The following is a 21,285-nucleotide window of genomic DNA, read 5'->3' as shown; positions in this document are numbered from 1 at the left end:
AGAAAAACGAGGCAGACTGATGTTTATATTTAATAAATAAATTTTTATTTAAAAATATCCTCTCATTTATTCACAGTTTCAAGTCTGAAAAAGATAATACTATTCTTGATCAATTCCAACATAGCTGAAACCATTCACTTTCCAAAACAAAATCCCAGAGATGGCTGATAAACTTCAAGAGTCACATCAAAGCTAGAAAGGCACAGGTTTTTGTGCAGGATCCTCGCTGGGATTAAGAAGTGCATCCACAAATCCACAGAAATGTCCTGGTACAGCTTGGGCTGCCTTTAGCAGTGGAAGCGTTCCAGTGCAGCCCTGCTTACAAAACCCATTTCAATAAATACCAAACCAGAGCAGCTGTGAGGCTACACCTTTATGCAACACACGGATTTCACTGCAAGAGAAAAACCAGGAATTTCCCCACGGTGCAAAAGTTACATTTTCATCTCCAGAACTCCAAGCTGGCCTTTCAAACAAAGAAACGCTGCGAGCCGAACACGGCGAGCTCTGTGGCGACAAAAAGGAATCCCCGTGCTTTCCCAGGTTCCAAGGGAACAACAGTGCTGAGAGCTCACCCCAACACCCACAAACAGCCCTGGGAACACGCAGCGCTCCCAGCAAGGCACTGGTGCTGCCCTGCAGGCTGCCCTCAGTGCGCGCCGGGGCTGCCCTCGCTCCGCGGGCCCAGCTGCTCCAGCAGGCTCAGCAGCAGCTCCGTGCGCTCCAGCAGCGACGGCCCCTTGTTGGCAGAGGCACGGAGCAGCAGGGAGTAAACCTGCTTGTTTGTTCTCAGAGCTGCTTCCTCCTCGCTGCTGCCCCTGCAGAGAGAGCAGAGAGGCACAGCTCGTTACTGACCACAGCTCTGCGGGCTGCTCAAGAGCATTATTCAATAATGTTGGTGAGTGTCCCTGGGGATATCCTCAGCCCCCACCATTCCCTGCACTGCAGTCACAGCATTCTGTTTATAATGCAGGCAGGACCATAAAATATAAATATAATAGAATATAAAGTGTACAAGCAGCAGTCAGGTTAATTGCAAGTGCTTCAGGAATGACTGAGAAATGTTGAAGCAAATTAAATTCATCACACGCTTGGCAGGAATCAGGTTCATTTATTAAACAGAACAGGTAGTCAATAAAAAGCCACTGAAATGCAAAGTATTTCTGGGATAAGTTACAAGTATTCCCAGAACAAAGTATTACTTTCAATTACTTTTCCCCTCCAATTTGCACAGCCAAGTTCTGCTCATGATTCCACTTTGGGAGGGTAAAACTGATTTCATCCATTTTGACTGCCAGGCTGCAAGTTTGGCTATCAAACACTAATTTTACTGCATGTTTTACTGTTTTTTTTCCAAAGAGCACCTGAGTCCCTGAAGCAGCATTTGAGCTCAAATTTCCCCCCTTTTCACCCCATTATCAAGGCAGAAGGCAGAACTTCCCCTCTGCAGAGCAGAAGGGTGGAAATGCACACAGGCTATACAGAAGGCACAAGAAAGGTTAAATCAAAGGTAGCTTCAAGCTTGGCCTCTAAGTTTCAAGGAGCTGAGGAGATTTATTTAAGAGTCCCCTTGCCCAGCATTCAAACTGTAACAGGTTCCCCTGTGTGGAATCTTCAGTGCAAAACCTCAGGATGATGCCAAGGTAAATGTGGAGGTTAAAACCCTCCAAAACAAAAAATGAGGAGTTGCTCATGTTATGAGACAACAGAACTAAACCCATTTACTCAGTTAGCTGTGACATCTGCTTGGTAACATGAGTTATCCTGTAAAAATCCTCTGTATTTCACATATTCAAGACTGCCACCTTGTGGAAGCTCTTTTTTAGGAGGTGAAAGCTCCTAACATTGCCTGAAAAACAGCTAAAAGGCACCCAAGGCTGTGTTCTCTTCTCATGTTTTTTATTTACCAGTCTCCTAATATCAGCAGACAACTTCTTGGGCACAATGAACTCATTTCACAGTTTACTTTTGGCAAAACAGCTCTTCCATCAGCAGTGCTTCAATCCCCAAAACTATTAACCCAACTTCCAAGCCTAAAAGAATCCTCTAAACCTATTGCCACATTTTCAGAACTGCACTTTATGTAACATTAGGAGCAGCTCCTGCAGTCACACGCTTGCTGCAGGGGGAGTAAAAGGTATTTTCTGGGTCCCAGAAGAACACCACACACATTCAGATCGAATCAACAGAAGGAGTTGGGGGAAGGAATTTGCTGCCACACCAAATCTCAACATCTCTTCAAAGTCAGCACAAAAAGAAGTCAGGTTTGTCCTGAATGCCAGCAGCAGGACAGAAGACTCCATTAGGAGTTAGTAAATTCTCTGACACCAGTGCACACCTCCCCATATCCATCCCTCTCTTTGCTGCATTACTGATGTGCCTGAATTTCTTCTCAAGTGCTCTGCTTGCCAAACTCCAGTGACATTTTATCAGCAAGATGCATCAAGAAACCAGCAGCACCCAGCAGCTTCTCCCCCAGGAACTCTGCTCAGTCACACACCAATCTCACTCCAGTCAGGATAAAGGACACCAAGTTTCAACTTACCCAATCTTTTTTTTGCTTGAAGTTAACAATTTAATGGATTGGAGGAGAAGGAAGGACATCCTGGACTCAAAAATCCCAAGCAGTTTCAAGACTTCCTCTTTATTAAGGCCTGCAGAGGAATCGTTCACTGACACGCTCTCAGCAGGACTTTTATCCTTGCTGATCTACAGGAGACAAACAACCCAAAATAATTCCACTGAATTCCACCTCTTAAATACAGGGAATGGTTTAAAAAACCCCTCTTGCAGGTGAGCTGACTCTTTGATGTGTTACCCAAACTGCCAGCAAGGGACACACACATCAGCACTCCTGCAAGTAATTAGTGACTGAGGCACCAGGAACATAATTCACACTGGCTACAGACAGCCCTGCATGTTTAATATTTAAATATTAAATATACCAGAGACAGAGAACTTCTTGTATTATACACAGATTCTGAAGTTCTTAGAGAAGACTTTTAAGGGATAGCAGAGCTGCACAAAAAGAAATTCATTCAGAGTCAGGCCACATTTGTACAGAAATATGTTTTAATCCATCTTTGGATCATGTTCTAGAGGAGTTTTTTTTTATCCACTTCCAGGTTAAGGGAGAGCTGCAATACATCTAACTTTGTCCACACTCTTTAAGCCACTGGCTCTATGGAGAAGTATCCAAGGAATATTTTAACTGCCAAATGCCCCTTCATTTGTGAAGGCACAAGCTGGAAGGGGGCAGGTATCACACCACTTGAAGTTCCTTTACCTGTTCAGTTTCTGCCACAAGCTCCTTCCTGATGAGCTGAAATGCACCCTTGGTTTTGGTCATTATATCAAGGGCCCCAGACAGAGTCTTCAATTTCCCAGCACTGCTGTTCTGACCTAAAAAAAATTAAGTACAAAAGGCTAATGTTACAGACTGTACTTCTCTTCCATCCAAAGACTTCAAGAGTTAGGAAGAAGGCCCTTACTGCCCTAGTCAGCTGAAAAGCAGCAAGATAAAAGTGCCTTGTCTCTTCTCTTGAGGAAAATTCTATTCTGAGCAGCAGATCGCTCCTGCTCTCCTATAAATTTAGTTATCTAAAAATGAAACCAAGTAGGCAGTGGTGGTTTGGAAAGCTGTTTGAAGCCCGAGCTGCACTTACTGGCCATCTGGAACTCTGCAAAGGCCACTCTCTCCAGCTGCACACGCAGGAACTCGCAGGGGGCATCCTTCAGCAGCTGGAAGAGCCGCACTGCTTTGCTGTAGTGCAGCTCAGCGAGGACACGGTGCTGCTTCCTCAGGTGCTCATCACCAACCTGCACTCACAGGAGGGCACACAGTGAATCCCCCCTCTCTGCATGTTCATCAGGAGCCACTGCAAAGGCTCACTTGGAGAGGGTTGGGAAACAGCACTCGTTTCTTTGGTTAAGTAATTGAAATAAATATATCCCAGCTACAGGTAGAAAATAAGTATCAGCTCCACACATACTGAACATGTTAAAGATGGAGTTCAGAAATTCAAAGAGCCTGGGGCAATACCTGGTTCCTGAGGCAGCTGTGGTACATGGAAGCCAGCCTGTGGTGGATGGTGGCAGCTCGGTACTGGCACAGGGGCTGTCGTTCAGACACTGTATCAACATCACAGTACTTCAAGGACTTCATCATGGCTTCACTGACTTCCTTCTCTATCTACAACAAATAAATACAAATGTTAGGAAGAAAATCCCTGAAGAAGGGCACGTAGTGTAGGACAAAGGGGAAACAGCCTTAAGCTGAAAGAAGGAAGATTTAGAATAGATATTGGGCAGGAATTGTTCCCTGTGAGGGTGGGCAGGCCCTGGCACAGGAGCCCAGAGCAGCTGGGGCTGCCCCTGGATCCCTGGCAGTGCCCAAGGCCAGGCTGGACAGGGCTTGGAGAACACTGGGATAGTGGAAGGTGTCCCTGCCCATGGCAGGAGTGGAACAAGATGGGTTTTACATTTTTTTTTCCAACCCAAACCACTTTATGATTGTACAATTGCAGTACCAATTTTGCTCCCTGTTCAGTTTTCCAGGATGCCAACAATGCATTTTTTCAGACACAATGAATGCCCTCTGTTACCTGCTCCTGAGCCTTTCTGGATAAGGGAGCATAATCCTGCTGCAGAGTTGCCATGGTGAAATACGTTGTAGACAGCTCCCAGTTCACAGAATCCCAAACAGCTGGATGCACATCCCTCTTCCCCAGAGACCTCAGTGCCTTCAGGTAGTAGTCAATAGCCTACAAATGACAAAATCACGCACACAGTTACTGCCTGCATTTCTAACAGCTACAAAACAACTTCCCTTTAGTCAAAATATCTCCCTGAGCCCTTTTCAGTATTTGCCATCTGATAATCACTTTAATTCTGACCATGCAATTCTTCTCCCTTGTGTGTGACACTGCATTGTGTTCAACAACACCACCAATGTCCTGACAGCAAGGATTAGGGTAGTATGGAAGCAGGACAGCCATCCCAGATTATTCCACCCAAATTTAAACATATTTACCAAAATATTCACAAATACCTCACAGGAGAAGTCATTTTGGAGTCTGGGGTTACCTTGTTGTAATAAAGGGCCTCTTCTGGGGAAAACTCCCTTTTGAAGTCCCCTTCAGCTGCACAGTGGGCCTGGGCACAGATCCTCATCAGCCTCCCCGTGTTGCACAGCAGAAGGGCAGCATTGGTGGCATCATCAATGGACTCAAAATTCTGAATTCCTTCTTCAAAGCAGGAGAAACTTTTCTTCCAGAGCTGCTGCTCTGTCGTTGAGACGTTTTTACTCACTAGGGTGAAGCACAAGGCTTAGAGACTCAAATTCCTCAGAGTTTGAAGTTTTCCCTGATGGATTTTTGAGATCATTCTACACATTTTGGAGGAATTTTTCCAAACTGTATACTCCATTAATCAGTTTAGGCTCAATTAACTACAGTTTACAAGCCATTGTGATCTACTGTAAACAAATAATCACAGTGGACATTGAAAAACTACAAAGTCATTTAAATGTCCTCTTTATAAACAGAAATAGATTTTTCATACAATTAGTGAACTTGATCACTGCTGTAGCTCCATGAAATGGTCAGGAATAGAAAAAGGATACTTGCCCACTCTCTCAGTCTGCACTGCAGCTGCCTGGTTCATGTAGAACACTCCAATCTCATTCCTGATATTGCCCATCCTCTTGAGCACCTGGATGTGCTGCTCTGGGTTTTGGCTTTTTAAGTTACTGAAGAGTAGGATTTCATAAGCTGCTTCATAGCATTTACAGCTGACAGAAAGCTGGTATTCCAAGTCTGTGGATAAATCTGTAGCCCAGGCAAACACTGGAAAACAAAATGCAAGGCCTTTGAGTCAAACAGTATTTCTCTAACTTAAGTCTAGGGGAAAATGCCCAGAGAAAGTACAAGACTCAGGCAGATTTTGTTTATCACTGAAACAGTTACTGCCTTCAGTTGTTCACAGCTTCAGACCATGTCATACAATACCTTGACAACTCCCTTCTGTATGACAGGCAGGATGAGCCTTCTCTGAAGAAAGCACAAGTGAAGTGCAATAACCCCTGTGCCACAAGTTCTCCAGTGCATGGTTTTGAGGAAACCCAGTGGAATTATTTATGTCTATCACATATCCAAAGTCTAGCACTTCTCCTATGTCAGGATCATACCTTGGCACCTGGATTCTCTGTGAAGGCTGTGTAATATCTCCTGATCTTCTTTAGTCTGGTAATTATATTCCTCAAGGTAAGCTGCTCTGTTGTTTGCATTCTGAGCCAGCATTAACTGGATATCCCCACAAAGGGTTAAGCACTGACACAGGAACAGCAGCACCTCGGGCAGCATGCTGCCACACAGACAGCAGTAGGTATCTGGTGGGAAACAAAACCAACGTGGATGAGGGAGGGGGGAAGAGAACAATTACACATCAAAAGGCTTGACACAGACTGACAAGATAATTGGGTTTTATGTTACCTGTCTGCAGAGAATAAGTGTGACAATGTGTTATCCTCAGAAGAAATAACCTATTTTAAAGTCACAGTTGCTCTACACAGCTGATAGTTCAAAAAGAGCCTCTATGGTGTCCAAGATGAGCAGTCACTCTGGTAATTACAAATGCTAACCTCAGATGTGACCAAGGGAAAATGGACTTTTTGCAGATTAACTCAAGGGAAATACAGCCTGAAAAGTTAATTTCCAAAAGGTAGAGTTTAAAGCTGCTTCTCAAGTCTATAAAAGACTGAAAGCTGCAGAGTCCTGTGAGTTACTAAGAGGTCTATTGATGCTTTGTGCTAAGATCAAGTGGGTTTGCTTTATAATCCTGCTCCTGCCCTAAGACAGGAGCCTTCCCTTAGGAGGGCAGGGAAATGGCAGCACTTTAGCACTAAGCTACTGGCATTTCCCAGTTAGTTACTCTCATTATGGCAGTATCAGTCTAAACAGCCTGATTTTACTTTTTTCCTTTTCCTCAGTAATACTTCAAGGTGTATTCTATTTTAGAGGAGCATCCAATTTAAACCTGAAGAGGTTTAGTATTTCTCAGAGTCAAATCTATGTTTAAATAACATGGGAACCACCAGGGAAAAAACACCAGCTTGCAGCAGCATATCTTAGAGCACAGAATACTGTCTTGGCCTTGGCACCAGGACAGACTCTCCCAAATTCAACTGCTCTGGAGCTCCAAATGTGCCCTCAAGTTCCCAACCTGTCAAAATGGGATCATCTTTTTATTGATCAGTGACAGAAGTTATCCTCACTACGGACTTCTGCCCTGAATACTGAGCTGGACACTGACTTCAGTTAAACACAAGCTTGTCAGACTTGTCACTGCAACACCACAGGGAAAAATCATGCACAGCAGTGTCTGATGTAGTGACAGGTCTCTCCAGGCAGTGGCACAGGTGACAAATCCATCCAAGGAACTTACCATGGCACTGCAAGGCCAGCTTGATGTAGCGCAGCGCTCGCCCGTATTTCTGCAGGATCATAGCAGCATCAGACAGGACATAATAAGCTCTTGATGACTTCAGGATGAGCTGGAGTTTCATTTTATATTGCCACGATCCAGGAATCATTCCTGACTGACTGGAATGCTTGCCCTTCTGGAAGGAGCCCACTGTGAGAGGAACAGACCTTGTCAGTGACTCTCCCCTCTAGCACGTGCCAGAGGCTGGACATGGCTCCACCAGCACAGGCAGGATGGGAACTGCCTGATCACAGCCCTGCACAGGCAGAGCTCTGCAGCTCATCTGCACAACTGACCCAACACGTGGCACTCCTCCATGCACTGCACCCAAGAGCAGCATGCTGGAATGCAGTGGGACAGTGACAGTGCAGGTGACCTCTCTGATCTCTGACAGCTTGTGAAACACAGGAGCAGAGGCCAACACTGTTCCCTCAGGGAGCAACAGAAAAACCACAACAAAGTCACAGGCAGAATTTGTCATGTTCTCTACCACATCCTCAAGATAAATGCTCAGTTGCTGTATGAACAGTCTCACTGAGAAAGCTTCCAAGTGTGGGATTGCCCTCCAGCACACAGGAACCTGGATAAGCTGGTCCTTCCCACAAGGAAAACAAAGCACTTTGTCACACTTATTTCAGGATATCTTCTGCAAGAAGTTATGAAGCTTTTCTTTGAAGCTGCAGTGGTTATGGAGCCAGAAAAAACTGATCCTCTCCCCACCAAGGGACAGAATTTTGCCCTGACAGCATTTGCACAAAGAAGTGAGTCTCTTGGTAAGGTGAATTTACAAGGCCTGACTTGTAAATCCACTATCTTACAATGTTTATATATAAATATATAGTAAGTAAATATAATAAATTCTTAAGCAGTACATGTTCTACGAGGACAAAGGCCAATCTAAAACAGTAACACCCCAGCCAGCTAAAGACACACACACTGCACATACCCTGTATCCATTCACAGGTAGTTCTCTTGAAGTTAGAAATTCCAGGATTTACAGCATTTATCCTTTCCATGTCTACATAAATATGTAATGTGGCAGAGGAAAGACATAATTCACATCACAGCAAACAAACCCATGGACTGGGAGACTGGGACACAGAAATGAGCAAGTAGCTCTGCTGCTGCTTCAGGGATGGACTCAAGCACAGATCCAGGAATCTGTGTGAGTGTGAATAACTCAAAATTGAACTGGCTTCTTATTCAGAGATTTTTCAAAGGCAGAAGGGAGGAGAAAGGAAAGAATAAAGAACTGCCAAAATAGGCAAGACAATTTTTTTTCCCCTGGTCTGTGCTTACAGGGCTCCTTGCCCTGCAGAGAACTCTGCTACTTTCAAACAAAAAGCCTTTCCTGGAACTTTTTATGTCACTCCAGAACAAAATAAAATAAATAGACTGTAGTCTGAAACTCCAGGAATTTGAGCATTTAAGCAAACAAAACATTTTTAATTTGCTGCTTCTTTTTACAACTGTAGAGGTACAAGATAGAAAACAAAATCCTAGTTAACATTTTATATGCAATTCAAGCACCAAGCCTAATGTAGGAACAAAACCTGCCAGAAGGGAGAAATTCTTCCAGAAAACATCCAGGCCACACACACATAAAGAAATTAAGCCTATTTTTAAATCAACCCACAAAACTTAGGGTGCTGCACATACCAAACCTCAAAATACCAAGCCTTTATAGAAGTCATCTGAAAGCCACATCTAAATAGGGTCCAGTAAAATCATGTGTTGACTAATAAAAGATTCTTTGCTATGCAAAATAACTCAAATGAGCTCCTCTTTTCATATTTAAAAAGGAACAGACTGTTCTCCAATTTTCAGTGCACTTTTCCTTAGGCAATGCTGTAATTAGTGATTTAAGCACACTGTTTTGACAATCAAAATAAAGTAGCAGCAGTTTGTGTTGGCACTGGAAAGGTCTTATTTGCACAACAATACAACTTACTTTTGTCTAGAAATAAGGCCATCTGTTTTTCCAGAGACTCAGGACCACCACTGGTGGATTCATCCTCATATTTCAACGGGATTGGAGTGCTGGGGTCAGCTGCAGGAAGGTCACCTTCTTTTTTAACACTGCTGTCAACAGACTTCAAACCCTACAAAAGGGAGAAATCATTTTGTTCACCTTGAGAGCAATATTTAGCAAACAGAGCAGATGAAGAATTGGGTGGGAGGTGAAGCATCCTCAGGAAGCTGGCAGTGAACTCACCTCCAGGACGTGGTTGAGCACCAGCCTGCAGCGCTCCTCGGTGCCGTGGCAGACAGGGAAAGCACAGCTGGGCTTCAGTGGGGCACCAGAAGAAATGGTGACACAGGAAATATACAATTACTAGCCAGAAGATGCAAATGAGAGGTAACATCAAGACAAAGTAGAATATGGAACTGAAAAAAATGTACATGAGGCTTTTACCATGGAATTCAACCATCTCAGACTTTATGAGCAGCTCATGAAGTGTTTCCTTGCCCACTTCAGTTAACCTGAAGGCAAAACTATCAGGGAACTGAATTCCATGAACTGAATCATCCAGGAAAACCCTTCAATACCCCCAGTGTCACTTACACGTATTCGATGCACAGACTTGTACTTTTCTGGTACTGACAACTCCCCAACAGATTTGATGATTGCCACTGCTTTATTGTCATCTGGGGGATCAGAACTGTTGCTGTAAGAACCATTTTCATCACTGTCTGGCATCTCTTCCTCTTCCTCACTGTAACTTTCATCAGAATTTCCATTTATAGGGAAGTCTGCATTGTCTTCTTTTTTAGGTTCATCCAGCTGAAAAAGCTCTGATAACATGTAGTTTGCTGAAGCAATAATCTTTGCAAAGAAGAGAAAAAAATTATTCAATTTCAAATTTTTCTTTTGAGAGGAAAGAATATAAATTATCTTAGAATAAGGAGGACAGAGGACATGCAAAGAGGTGTTGATAATGTGTTAATACAGCCTGAGCTAACTCCCTGGAAGGGAAAAGGATCCAGCTGATCAAGTTTAAAAGAGAATAAAAACCAATTGGTAGAGAACAAGCACTGCCTGTTCTGACAGCTTGCAGATCACAGGAGACAACACAAGCAAAAAAACCCAAAAAAACCTGAAGAGATTCCATTGGGATTTTGAAAACCTTTCACAACTCTAGAAAGAATCCACATTCTTATTAGTTTCCTCTTCTAATCCATTCTAAATATGACTCAGATTTTTCACATCACATTTTTGGGATTCATTTTCAGCTGAAAACAGCTTAAATCATTTAGAGTCTCTCTAGCCCAAGCCAGTTCTCAAGGCAGGTTGCCCAGAACTGTGTCCACCTGGGCTTTGAGTATCTGAAATGATGGAGACTACAACTTCTCTGGTTGGCCTGGTCCAGTTTTCAGCCACTTTCAGAGTAAAAATGTTCATATATTCACATTTTACACTTTTTATCCAGGATCTGCTCCCAAAGGAGCAAGAACAACAGACTGAACATAATGAGAAGTTCCTTTTTAGATCAGGACAGAAGACTTGTGCTGCAATGAGGGGCAGCAGAAAATACTAGTTTAAAAAATAGCATGGGGATTCTTTAAAAATAAAATAGTTTTTTAAGTTTGTTTATAAATTGAAATTCTCTCCTTTGGGAGGAAGAAGTAGCATACTATTTATTACCAGGTTTATTATGATTACAGCATCTGTTGTTTATTAAGATTACACTATATTTACACAACAGTGCAAGAAAACTTTGAATTCTCACTTGAGGATGTCTGCCATTGTCCAACAACTTCAGACAATTCAGGAGCAATGTTCTGATTGTGCCATAGTGTTTCTTGTTCTGGTTTTTCTTCAACATCATATTGCAAGCAACTCTAAAGAGAAAGTTGAACAAAACAGTGAAATCCCTGGATAATTGCTTTGTGCTAGAAAAAAAAAAAGCTTTAAACAATATTCTACAATTGTAGATCTTCCAAACTTTATGATGAGTCTACAAGACTCTGTCAGCAAAGTTTACATGGAGAAATGGTGAACAAGAAAAAGTCTGTTTTGCTGTAGTGGGACTAAGATTTAGATAGTTTGTATATGGTTGTCATTTGATCATGATTTTTGCTCTGTGCTCTGAATAGAACTGCACCAAGAATGAAGTACTTCAATAAAAACGATAAAAACTCACTTGTACAGCAGAATTGCCACTGGCATTGTAAAAGGGTTTTGGTATTTGTCTTCAGTCTCTTCACAAAGCGTGGTGAGGTCGTAGAGCTTTACTATGTCACTCCCACTTGCTGAAAAGGAAAATCTTTCATTAATCAACATCACATGAACATCCATCTTTTCAAACTGATCTAAACCTCCTTACCTTTAAACAGCCAATAGGTGTGTCCTTCTTTGGTGCAATTTGATTTCAGAAAAGATAAGATATTTTGAGCAATATCTTTTATCACTTTGGTAGAAAAATTGGAGTTTTCCAAATTGGGAATATCTTCAGTCTTGATCATTTCATATTTCTGCAAAGAACAGAAATTAAGACTCAAGCTCAGGAGGGTTTTGAGACACCAAAATTAATATAGCAGTGTCTCTATCAACAGCTAGAAAAAACAAAGGCTGCTATTATGATAAATTGAGTTAATTTCTATTATTTACTTTAAGCAAGCACATCTTGACTACATCTTGATAAAGCTTTAAGAAGGATCCATTTCTGTCACAAACATGGTGAATGGAGAACAAGTGAGGAAAAATAAGGGGCAGAAGGTACAACATCTGCTACTTCAACCAAACCTAGTCAGCCTAGGAAACAACTCCAGGCTACCAGGTAGAACAGAAACACAGCTGCTCTACAGTAAAACAGCAGAAACAAACATTCAAAAGCTTGCATCTGTCTTGGCAAGGGAACACTGCAGATTTCAAGATGTAAGAAACTGATTTCTGGTGTTGCATTTTTTCGTTTTGCCTTCACTCAAACACCAGGGGAAGAAGGAATCTTGCATGCGTGAAAGGGAGGGGAAGAAAGAACACACTATTTTTAGATGACTGCTGCAAGCTGTCCAAGATGCTTTTCATTCTGCACCACAGGATTTTTGTCATCTTTGCTCAGAACAGTGTGAAGGATTTGTGATAACTGAGGCAGTTTTAGAAGATGAAGAATGAATTATTATTTTAAGGCATAATGCCAAGAGCCAGACTTACCTGAACAATTCCATTGACATGAAAGCACATCACAAGCTCTGGTACGTTGCATATTAAGTTGTCCAACCAATAGTCAATCCCTGTTAGCACGTTTATTGGCTTGTTGTTATCCCTAAAATAAAATATTTCTAGTGTTACTTAAATCTTTGTTTACCCTTCAGGAAATATTAGGGATGTTGACTAATGGGATTTAGGGGTAAGTCACCTGAGAGTGGATGAACACTAAAACCATTATTTGTGAATTGTTGTATTAATGAGTTATAACAAAAGAGATGTGCTGGTCTCTCCAATGGAATATGCTCACATTCCATCCGCAGTCTGGAGTTTTTGCCCACATTTAACAGGCTTCAGATATCACACTATTACCAAGATAATAAGTACTTCAGAAGTTCTAAAGGAAAAGCATTTTTAGCTGCAACTAATTATAGCACAAACCTACTCTCAAACCTTCCAAAATTCCTTGCAGAGCAAGGTACTGTTAACTCCTAAATGTGTCTTAAAAAGATGACAAATACACCAAATCAGCTTCAATTTTTTGCTCATTGTTTGCCTATGTAAAGACAGGAACAGAACAAGTGGTAATGAAGGGATTGACATTAAATTGGGACTGGAATAGTTCTGTCTCACTGCTCAGTAACATTTTAAGTGCTTATGCTCAACAAACAGTTACTGAAATTCAGACTCCCAGGAAGAGAAATGTTATTGCTCTCTTTTATAAAAATAGCAAAAAATACACATAGCTAACTAGGAAGCAGAGTAACAAATCAATCAAGGCTGGTATAAATAATATCTATGAACTTCTGAGCTCACCTGAGACGCAGGCTCACAGCAGGGTATCTCCCACCTCCAAATATTGGCATGTTTGATCCCACCAGCATGTGGATATCTTCAAAGGTCCACAGGATATTACGAACAAAGTCATTTTTAAGTCCCTTCATTAAGAGAAAACAGAATTGGCCAGTAAATCGGTGGCATAACACTTGTTCTCCATGACATTCTGTGGAATTATGAGACAGCAAGAAGCCAAAGCAGCAAATAAAAGCCAGCACGTGACAAACCCAGCGCGTTCACGGGAACTTAAAAGTGCAGATGCCACAAAAGCTACTTCTACAGGGATGAGGTTTGGCCTTGGCTCCAGTTTAGGCCTGGTTTGGAGGCGCTGGTTTAACCTGGGGGGTTCAGCTCTCACATAAAGCATACCTGACTGTTCTCCCCGTCATTGAACAAAGGAGTCAGGTTTTGTTCTCTGGGGGCTGAGGCCACGTGCCCCACTAGATATGAGGGTTCAAGAGGCACATTTCCCTGTGGAGAGCACAAGGATAACGAGTGATTCTGCTGCTGAGGTCAAGTCAGCCATTTAAAAAGATATGAACAACAAAAGCATGTAAGGGAAAAAACTTTACCTCCAACATCTTTAAATAAATCTGCATAAAACTGCAAAAAGCCTCTAGGCAGTGACTAGAATGCTTCTTTTCTACAGTTAGTGCCAAAATGTAGGGTTTTGTAATATTCTCAGAGGCTCTGGGAAGAAACCAGGAAGAATTTACAGGAGCTCCTTATTAACCCAGGGTCAACACCAGATTACCAGTGTCCAGAAGCAAAACCTCTATCCTGCTGGATTATTTATGAACTAAAGACAATGGCACTGTGCAAATGTCCAACACCTTCTTTATGATAAACAGTCTGCTGAATGGAGCAATGGCTCCTAAGGAGGGTGGAAGAGAGAAGGAGTCCATTTCCTAAAAGCTTTTAAGCACTGAAGCATTTCTCCATTTCACACAACTCATGCAGTTATAATTTTATGGCCAATGGAGGTTAGAAACTCCCTAAATTTGGCAGATCAGTCAGTAACATTGTGCAAGCACAATTGTAGCATCATTATTATATTAATGCAGACTGAAGACAGCAGACCTTTCAACCTCTCCAAAATTTAATCAATTCTGTTTCATATCACTCACAAAAACCACAGGAATTAACAGTTTTCATAAATATGTTTAGCCAGAATAGAAACCCTGAATTAGGGCCTGATACTAATCATAGCTTGTTGCATAATTGCTGTAAACATCTCCCCTTCCACTTGTGTAATCTCATGGCAAGTATTTTTAAGTACTGCTTAACTGTTTTCCCCTTTCAGAAATTTTCATTTTCCTCTTCACCTAAAAAATTCTGGGCCACCAGAAGATGGATTTTAATGGAAGATTTAAAAAGAAAGTCCAGAACCTTAAGCTTCCAAACACATCTTCTGATTATGAGCATTTTCCTACTTTTAGGTAAAGGCACTGATGAATACTCTTAGCCAAAGGCTTTGTTTCTCAAAGATGCTGGGATAAATAGCAATTTAGCATTACAGTGACAGAACAAATATCTGCATTTTGGAGCTCTGAATCACTGGCAAATCTGGAACTGCACCTCCTGCCAAGTTCTCCTCATGCCTTAGCTCAGCTCTTTCAGCACAGGGAGCTGCAGCAGCACTTCTGAGAACCTTTCCCCATCTGTGGCTGTACAAACTCTGTGGTGCCACGTAAAACATTCTTCACACCAACCTGGTTAGAGGCACCTGGATCTTCAGATAGCGAGGAAGGCATTTCAAAAGGAGCTGGCCAGGAGGCCCTTCCTGCTTCATCACTCTCACCTGCAACAGGACCCTCCTGGTGCTGCTTGGAAGTGGAAGGAACAGGCTGAGCAGCTCCGTCTCCATTAATGCTGACAAGGAAACATTTACAAGTTCAGCTGACAAGATGCAAACAGATCCATTTTTAGAGTTGTTATGTTTGATGCACCCTTGCCAACAAATGACTTGGCTGATATGCAGTTAATTAAGTCACGCTGTTTATTTTATTCTTCAGTATTTCAATTTTAAAATAAAATACTTCAATTTCTGTGAAAACATTTTCATGCTATTTCCTGACCTCACCCCTCAATTCCCTCTGTTTAAAGAAAAAGCAGTAAATAAGTCAGAGCATAATGGAATTTTAACATTTACTCCAAGACCAAAAACCAAACAGAAGTGCAGAATGCAAGTTTCATGCAGACAAAAGGTTACCTGTAATACAAAAACTTAGAAAGTATTGCCTTCTGGTACCAGTGTTCTTTACTCTTCTTTTTTCTTTGCCACTTCTGATCTATCAGCCTTTGATAAAACTCTTTCAGCCATGTCCAGTCTCCTGTCTAGGCAACAGAAGAAATACGAAAATAATGTCAAGAAGCATCTGCAAAGTAAACCAAGTACCTAATAAACTTACAAATACTCCTCCCCAGGAAGAAACCAAGAAAAAAACTTCAGAGCTGAAGTCCTGAATTGGTCATTTATTGAAACTATAGCTTCTAGGAAAGCTACGTTCCTACTGATAATTTGACTTAACTAGGAAATCAGATAGGTAAGACGCTACATAGTAAGAAATACATATTGCTTATAAAATAAATCAAATGGTATAGCAACACTGAAGTAATTACACAAAAGTGAGACACAGAATATTAACACTACAATGCCATAAACACAGGACATCAGTGTAGTTTGTGGATAAATTGCTGCAGAACAGAACACCCTTGGCACCCACATATGATTTTTAGGGATTTTCAGACTTTTTTTTGCTACTCCATTCCTGAAATAATGCATTCTGCCCACGTGCCACAGTTACCAAGAATCAAGTGGCTCACCTGAGACGATCTCATGAAGAGTTCCTGGATATCCAACTCATCCAGCAGGAGTGTTCTCCCAATTCTGTGCACTGCCATGCTCACATGGGATTTGCTGTAAGGGATCTTCAGCAGTTTTTTGATGTTCTTGCAGAAGGAAAGTGAAAAGAGAAAGTATTTAATATAATTATGCTGCATGGGAAAACAATTGTCAGGAAACTAAGGCTCCATCATGTGTAAGTGATTTGGGAAAACTCCAAGCCTAAACTCCACCACTCAAACATCCCCCCCTTCCTTCTTCTTCCCCCTTTGGTCAGTCAGAGTCCCCTGTCCTGGCTGTGTCTGTTCCCAGTTTTCCATGCACTCCCACACCCCTGCCAGCAGGACTGGATGAGAAACAGGAAAATCCTTGGCTCTGTGCAAGCCCTGCTCAGCAACAACAAAAACATCTCTGTATTATCAACTTGTGCTCAGGACAATCCCAAAGCAGTCCCTTACCAGCCACTGGGAAGAAAATTAATGCCACCCCAGCCCACATGGTCAATAAAACCTGACAGTGCCAGGGATTTGAAAACCATTCCACAAGAAAATGCATTTGCTGAGGGCAGAGAACACAAATGACAGTCATAAAGAGACCAAATCATCAGGAGAACAACACACATGGCTTAAACACATTCTCTGATTGGATCACCATGACCAGGTACCAACAAAAATGACAAAAATATCCAAGGGGATGATTTGGACTGTAAACCTTTATTTTCACAGCATGAGTATCAATTCTTTGCCAGGTGTCCAAAGCAATCCAGACAGAGATCTAAATCTGAATACAAATCTGACAAATATTAGCATGAGCATGCTTCCTCTTCTGAGCAGCCTCATCTGAATTCTACAGATAGTACCAGCACCAAAAGAGCTGACAAAAAACAAAGGAAAGAACAAGCTGAAGGGCAGCTCTCTCTTCTAGATAAGAATAGAAGTAAACCATCTCGAGAGCAACAGTTTGCATCAAAATAACTGATTTCAAACACACAAAATAACTACCTTGCAAGACTGATGTGCTGCATTCACTAAACTGCACCCCTCAGCTGCAGATTATTTGTAGTACTCCAGAGGAAATATGATTTTTCTCTCTACATTTCTTATTCAGTGATCACAACTCCCTTACTTGGTGATCTGTGATTCACTAAGGGATCTTTCCAGATGCCATGACAGCATCTTAAAGGTTTATGCAATGTAAGAATTTGAATGAGAGAATTTAAGATGTGTCCATACCTCTGAATCAGATACAACATCCACATCATTTCCAACGGAGTCAATGAAGTCATAGGCCATCCCAAAGCTATTAAAAAAAACATTACAAGACAGTTCCAGTGTGACATTACAGACCTGGCTTTTATAGTCATTATATCTTTGAATGGCTTCGTAAAAAAAAATAAAAATACCCAGCTAAACATCCCCTAGTGTAAAGAGACCTAAAATTAACAAAGTGAAGATTTCATCTTCATATTCTGCAAGTTTTTCAAATATGTCTTTGAAAGTGCTTAGATCTAATTTCAGGACATTTAGAACACTTAAAGTTTTGTGGAAATCAAGAAAAATCAGAGAACATGAAGGATTCTTTTAACACTGAAAATAAGAAGAGTTCTTCAAGGAGTTTCTCTTTAAGGCATTAAGTATATTAAAGACTTTAATTTTAGTAGCTCTAATTGAATTTTACCTCTTATTCACATTTTCCAGAACTGCCCTACATGTTGCAACAGACACATTGTCTCTTCCCTCCACCCTTGTTAAGGAAATTACAAGGTACTTAAGCTGGAATATTTCAATGTACAGATCATTCTTTAACACAAATCCAGATACTACTAAAATCCAAAACATACATGATGTGCAAGCTATACTTTTGTTATCAGCTTTTTAATACTGACACTAGAGAAAGAGATTGAACTGCCACACACAATCATAGTATCTAAAATAAACATGAAAAATTGATAAAGTCCTGAAGAACATGTTAGTCTGCTCTGAAAAGTACAGCTCCTAAAAGAGATGATGAGGATGTAAACAGACCTTGAACAAACTGTTCAATTTCACTGACTGGCTGACTTGGTGTGAATTTGCTTGCTCAGCACAGGATTTGAGCCTGCTGTTTATGAACACTCAACTCATTCAACAATTCAGCAAACACCCACACAAAGGTAACACTGCTTCTTGGTGTGCCCCTCATTTCACCTTTAGTGTGACAGAAATATGAAATCCTGATTAAATACCAAATTTCATTTGCCATTAGTCAGGTCCAGTTTCTAAAGATCCAGAGAGCTGTAAATTGGTTTCCAAGAGGAAGCAACCACATGTTCTATTTCACCTGTTATCAAAGGCAGAAGGGCTGGCTGAACCAGTCCAGTTTGATCTGGGCCAACCAGGGAAGAACAAGAAGTCAGTTTGACTCTCTGAGGCAAGGTGTTCAGGCACGTGAACAAACAAAACCATCTCTGTATGTTATATAAATAATCACCATCATCAAACATTTACTAATGAGACAAGACCATAGAGGCAACAAGTCAAAATGAAAAAGCAGAGGGAGAATGCTTAAGATAAAGCCATATGTAGTTGCTATGGTAAAACCTGTACTTTTTACTTTAAATTACATAGGATCCAAGTTCACAATCAGAATTGCTTTTAAAGGCCTGGAAAAAAATAGGGGCTGCTGTCATTTACCTTGAAAAGGGTTTACTTTTCTTGCTGTTGCCCAGAATGGTTGTCCCTGCTGGTCCCAGCTTGGCACTCTCCCGTAGCCAGTTGGCAGGAGGCAGCTTCAGGTCTGTTTTCTCCTGCAGACGGGCAAAGGCTGCCTGAGGAGGGGCTGAGGAGTATTTCACCACAGCACAGCTCTTCACCTCGCTGCCTCCGAGGAACAGCACCGAGCCCTGGTTTCCAGAGAGAAATCAGCCTTCTGCTTAAGTGCTGGCAATTAAAACTACCAGGCTTGTTCTGTGATAAGTTATTTTTAAGGCTAAGTGAGCAAAATCTAATCCTATATTCGCTTACCTTTCCCCAGAACACACAGTTTTCCAGTTATTCCAATTCAGGTCACGCAAAAGCTTCACTTTAGGAATTATCACAGAATCACTGAGGTTGGAAAAGACCTCCAAGATTATCAAGTCCAATCTGTGATGGATCACCACACTGTCACCCAGACCAGAGATATGAGGAACACATCCAGTCTTTCCTTGGACACCTCTAGGGATGGGGACTCAGCCTGTTCCAACGCTTCACAACCCTTTCCATGAAGGAATTCTTCCTGGTGCCCACCCTGAGCCTGCCCTGGCCCAGCCTGAGGCCGTTCCCTCTGCTCCTGTCCCTGTTCCTGGAGCACAGCCCGACCTCCCGGCTGTCCCCTCCTGGCAGGAGCTGTGCAGAGCCACAAGGGCCCCTGAGCCTCCTTTGCTCCAGGCTCAGCCCCTTCCCAGCTCCTCAGGAATTCTCCAGCCCCTTCCCAGCTCCCTCAGCCCCTCCTGGGGCTCCAGAGCCTTCCCAGCTCCGTTCCCTGCCCTGCACACACTCCAGCCCCTCAGTGTCTTTCCTGACACAACAGCCCCAGAAAGTGAGGCTGGACCTCAGCAGGGACAAAGCCTGCCCCGGTCCTGTGGCCACCGTGGCTGATCCAAGCAGGTGGCAGTGGCCTTCCTGCCCACCTGGGCACACTGAGGTACGAGAATGAAGTGCCACTAAGGTCACAAAAATCAGTCAGAAAGGTGAAAACGACTCCCACTGAAGTTTGTGAAAGTAGGTGTCTATTAACACCAAGTGCTCCCTAACACCAACATTAAAGCTAAACAGGCTTCTACCTTATTATTATTAAATAATGATAAACTAAATAAGCTTCGTGTTTGCCTATTTATTTTCAAACACGCAGCTGTCACCCGTGCGAGAGGAGCTTTGAACTAACACATGCCGAGGGAAAAACAGCTCCACAGGACACCACTTACGTAAATACAGTGCACTTAGGCATAACAACAGCAACACTGCTCGCAATTAACGCCTTAATCATAATTAGCGTGTTCCCTACAGCACTCCGGCCCTGACAGACTGGAAAGAGGATCAAAAACACCGCTCCAATTAAAACACCACGGGGAGATGTTCTGTAGGCACCGCTCGACCCCCCTCAGCCCCTCCACCTCACCGAGCGCGGCCACCCCTCCGCGCCGCTCACCTGCTTGGGCTCCTCGGCGTCTCCCCTCAGCGGGGCAGCGGCGCCCGCGCCGCAGGGCTCCTCCATGCTCCGGGAATGGAACGGGAATGCTCCGGGAATGGAACCGGGAAGGGGCGGCGGGAGCGGAGCCGCTTCCCGGGGGCGTCCGGCCGGGAACCGCCGCCTCTCGCGAGACTTTTCGAGAAGGCGCGGGAAGGGCGGGCTCTGAGGGCGGCGCCGTGAGGGGCGGGAGGCGGCGGCGCCGTGAGGGGCGGGTGGGGCGCTGCCAGCGGGGTCAGGGAATCCTTGAGGTCGGAAAAATACATGGTTAATCTGTGAGCGATCCCTACTTTGTTCAGTTACACCAAAGCATGGAATCTCCCTTCCAGTCGTTCTTTAAGCACCTCCAGGGATGGGACTCCACTACCACCCTTGGCAGCCCCTTCCAATTGTTGGCCACCCTTTCCATGAATACATTTTCCCGAATCTCCAATCTGGATCTCCCCTGGCACAGTTTGAGGCCATTCACAGCTGAGCCAGAAGGTCCTCCCGAGCCTCCTTTTCTCCAGGGTTTTTTGACTTTCCTGGATAACTTAATGAAACAAGCAAAAACTTGGTAATGGGTACCTCAGCATGGGAGAGGATTGAAAATTGCAGTGTCCTGCCCTCTGTACACTGAGTTCAACAAAAGCTAAGCACTAATAGCTTCTGTAAGCAAGTAATTCCTAAATAGTGCCCATAGGATTTTTAATATTTATTATTTTCCGTGTAGATGGTATTCCTCATTCTCTAAAGCACAAGAGGCAGTACACTTCATGACTGGTCA

At 42.7% G+C, this 21,285-nt stretch overlaps 1 protein-coding gene across 1 annotated transcript; it reads right to left on the bottom strand.

The window, feature by feature from the left end:
- Positions 1-22: 22 nt before the first annotated feature.
- Positions 23-20,646, bottom strand: EDRF1 (erythroid differentiation regulatory factor 1). The gene is made up of 25 exons (XM_064431570.1): positions 20,481-20,646; positions 18,986-19,194; positions 17,546-17,612; positions 16,295-16,420; positions 15,681-15,805; positions 15,181-15,340; positions 13,838-13,939; positions 13,448-13,569; positions 12,638-12,749; positions 11,811-11,958; positions 11,628-11,736; positions 11,214-11,325; positions 10,049-10,309; positions 9,698-9,769; positions 9,434-9,584; positions 7,444-7,632; positions 6,188-6,388; positions 5,628-5,846; positions 5,086-5,309; positions 4,605-4,763; positions 4,043-4,192; positions 3,666-3,819; positions 3,287-3,402; positions 2,546-2,709; positions 23-818 (listed from the first exon to the last, which is right to left on the bottom strand). The coding sequence occupies exons 1-25, from the start codon at positions 20,544-20,546 to the stop codon at positions 650-652; spliced, it is 3,687 nt and encodes a 1,228-aa protein (XP_064287640.1). The 5' UTR covers positions 20,547-20,646; the 3' UTR covers positions 23-649.
- Positions 20,647-21,285: the final 639 nt, after the last annotated feature.

This window comes from Passer domesticus, chromosome 8 (genome assembly GCF_036417665.1).
Source record: "Passer domesticus isolate bPasDom1 chromosome 8, bPasDom1.hap1, whole genome shotgun sequence".
NCBI classification, from domain to species: Eukaryota; Metazoa; Chordata; class Aves; order Passeriformes; family Passeridae; genus Passer; species Passer domesticus.
This window is presented reverse-complemented; position numbering and strand designations above follow the sequence as displayed.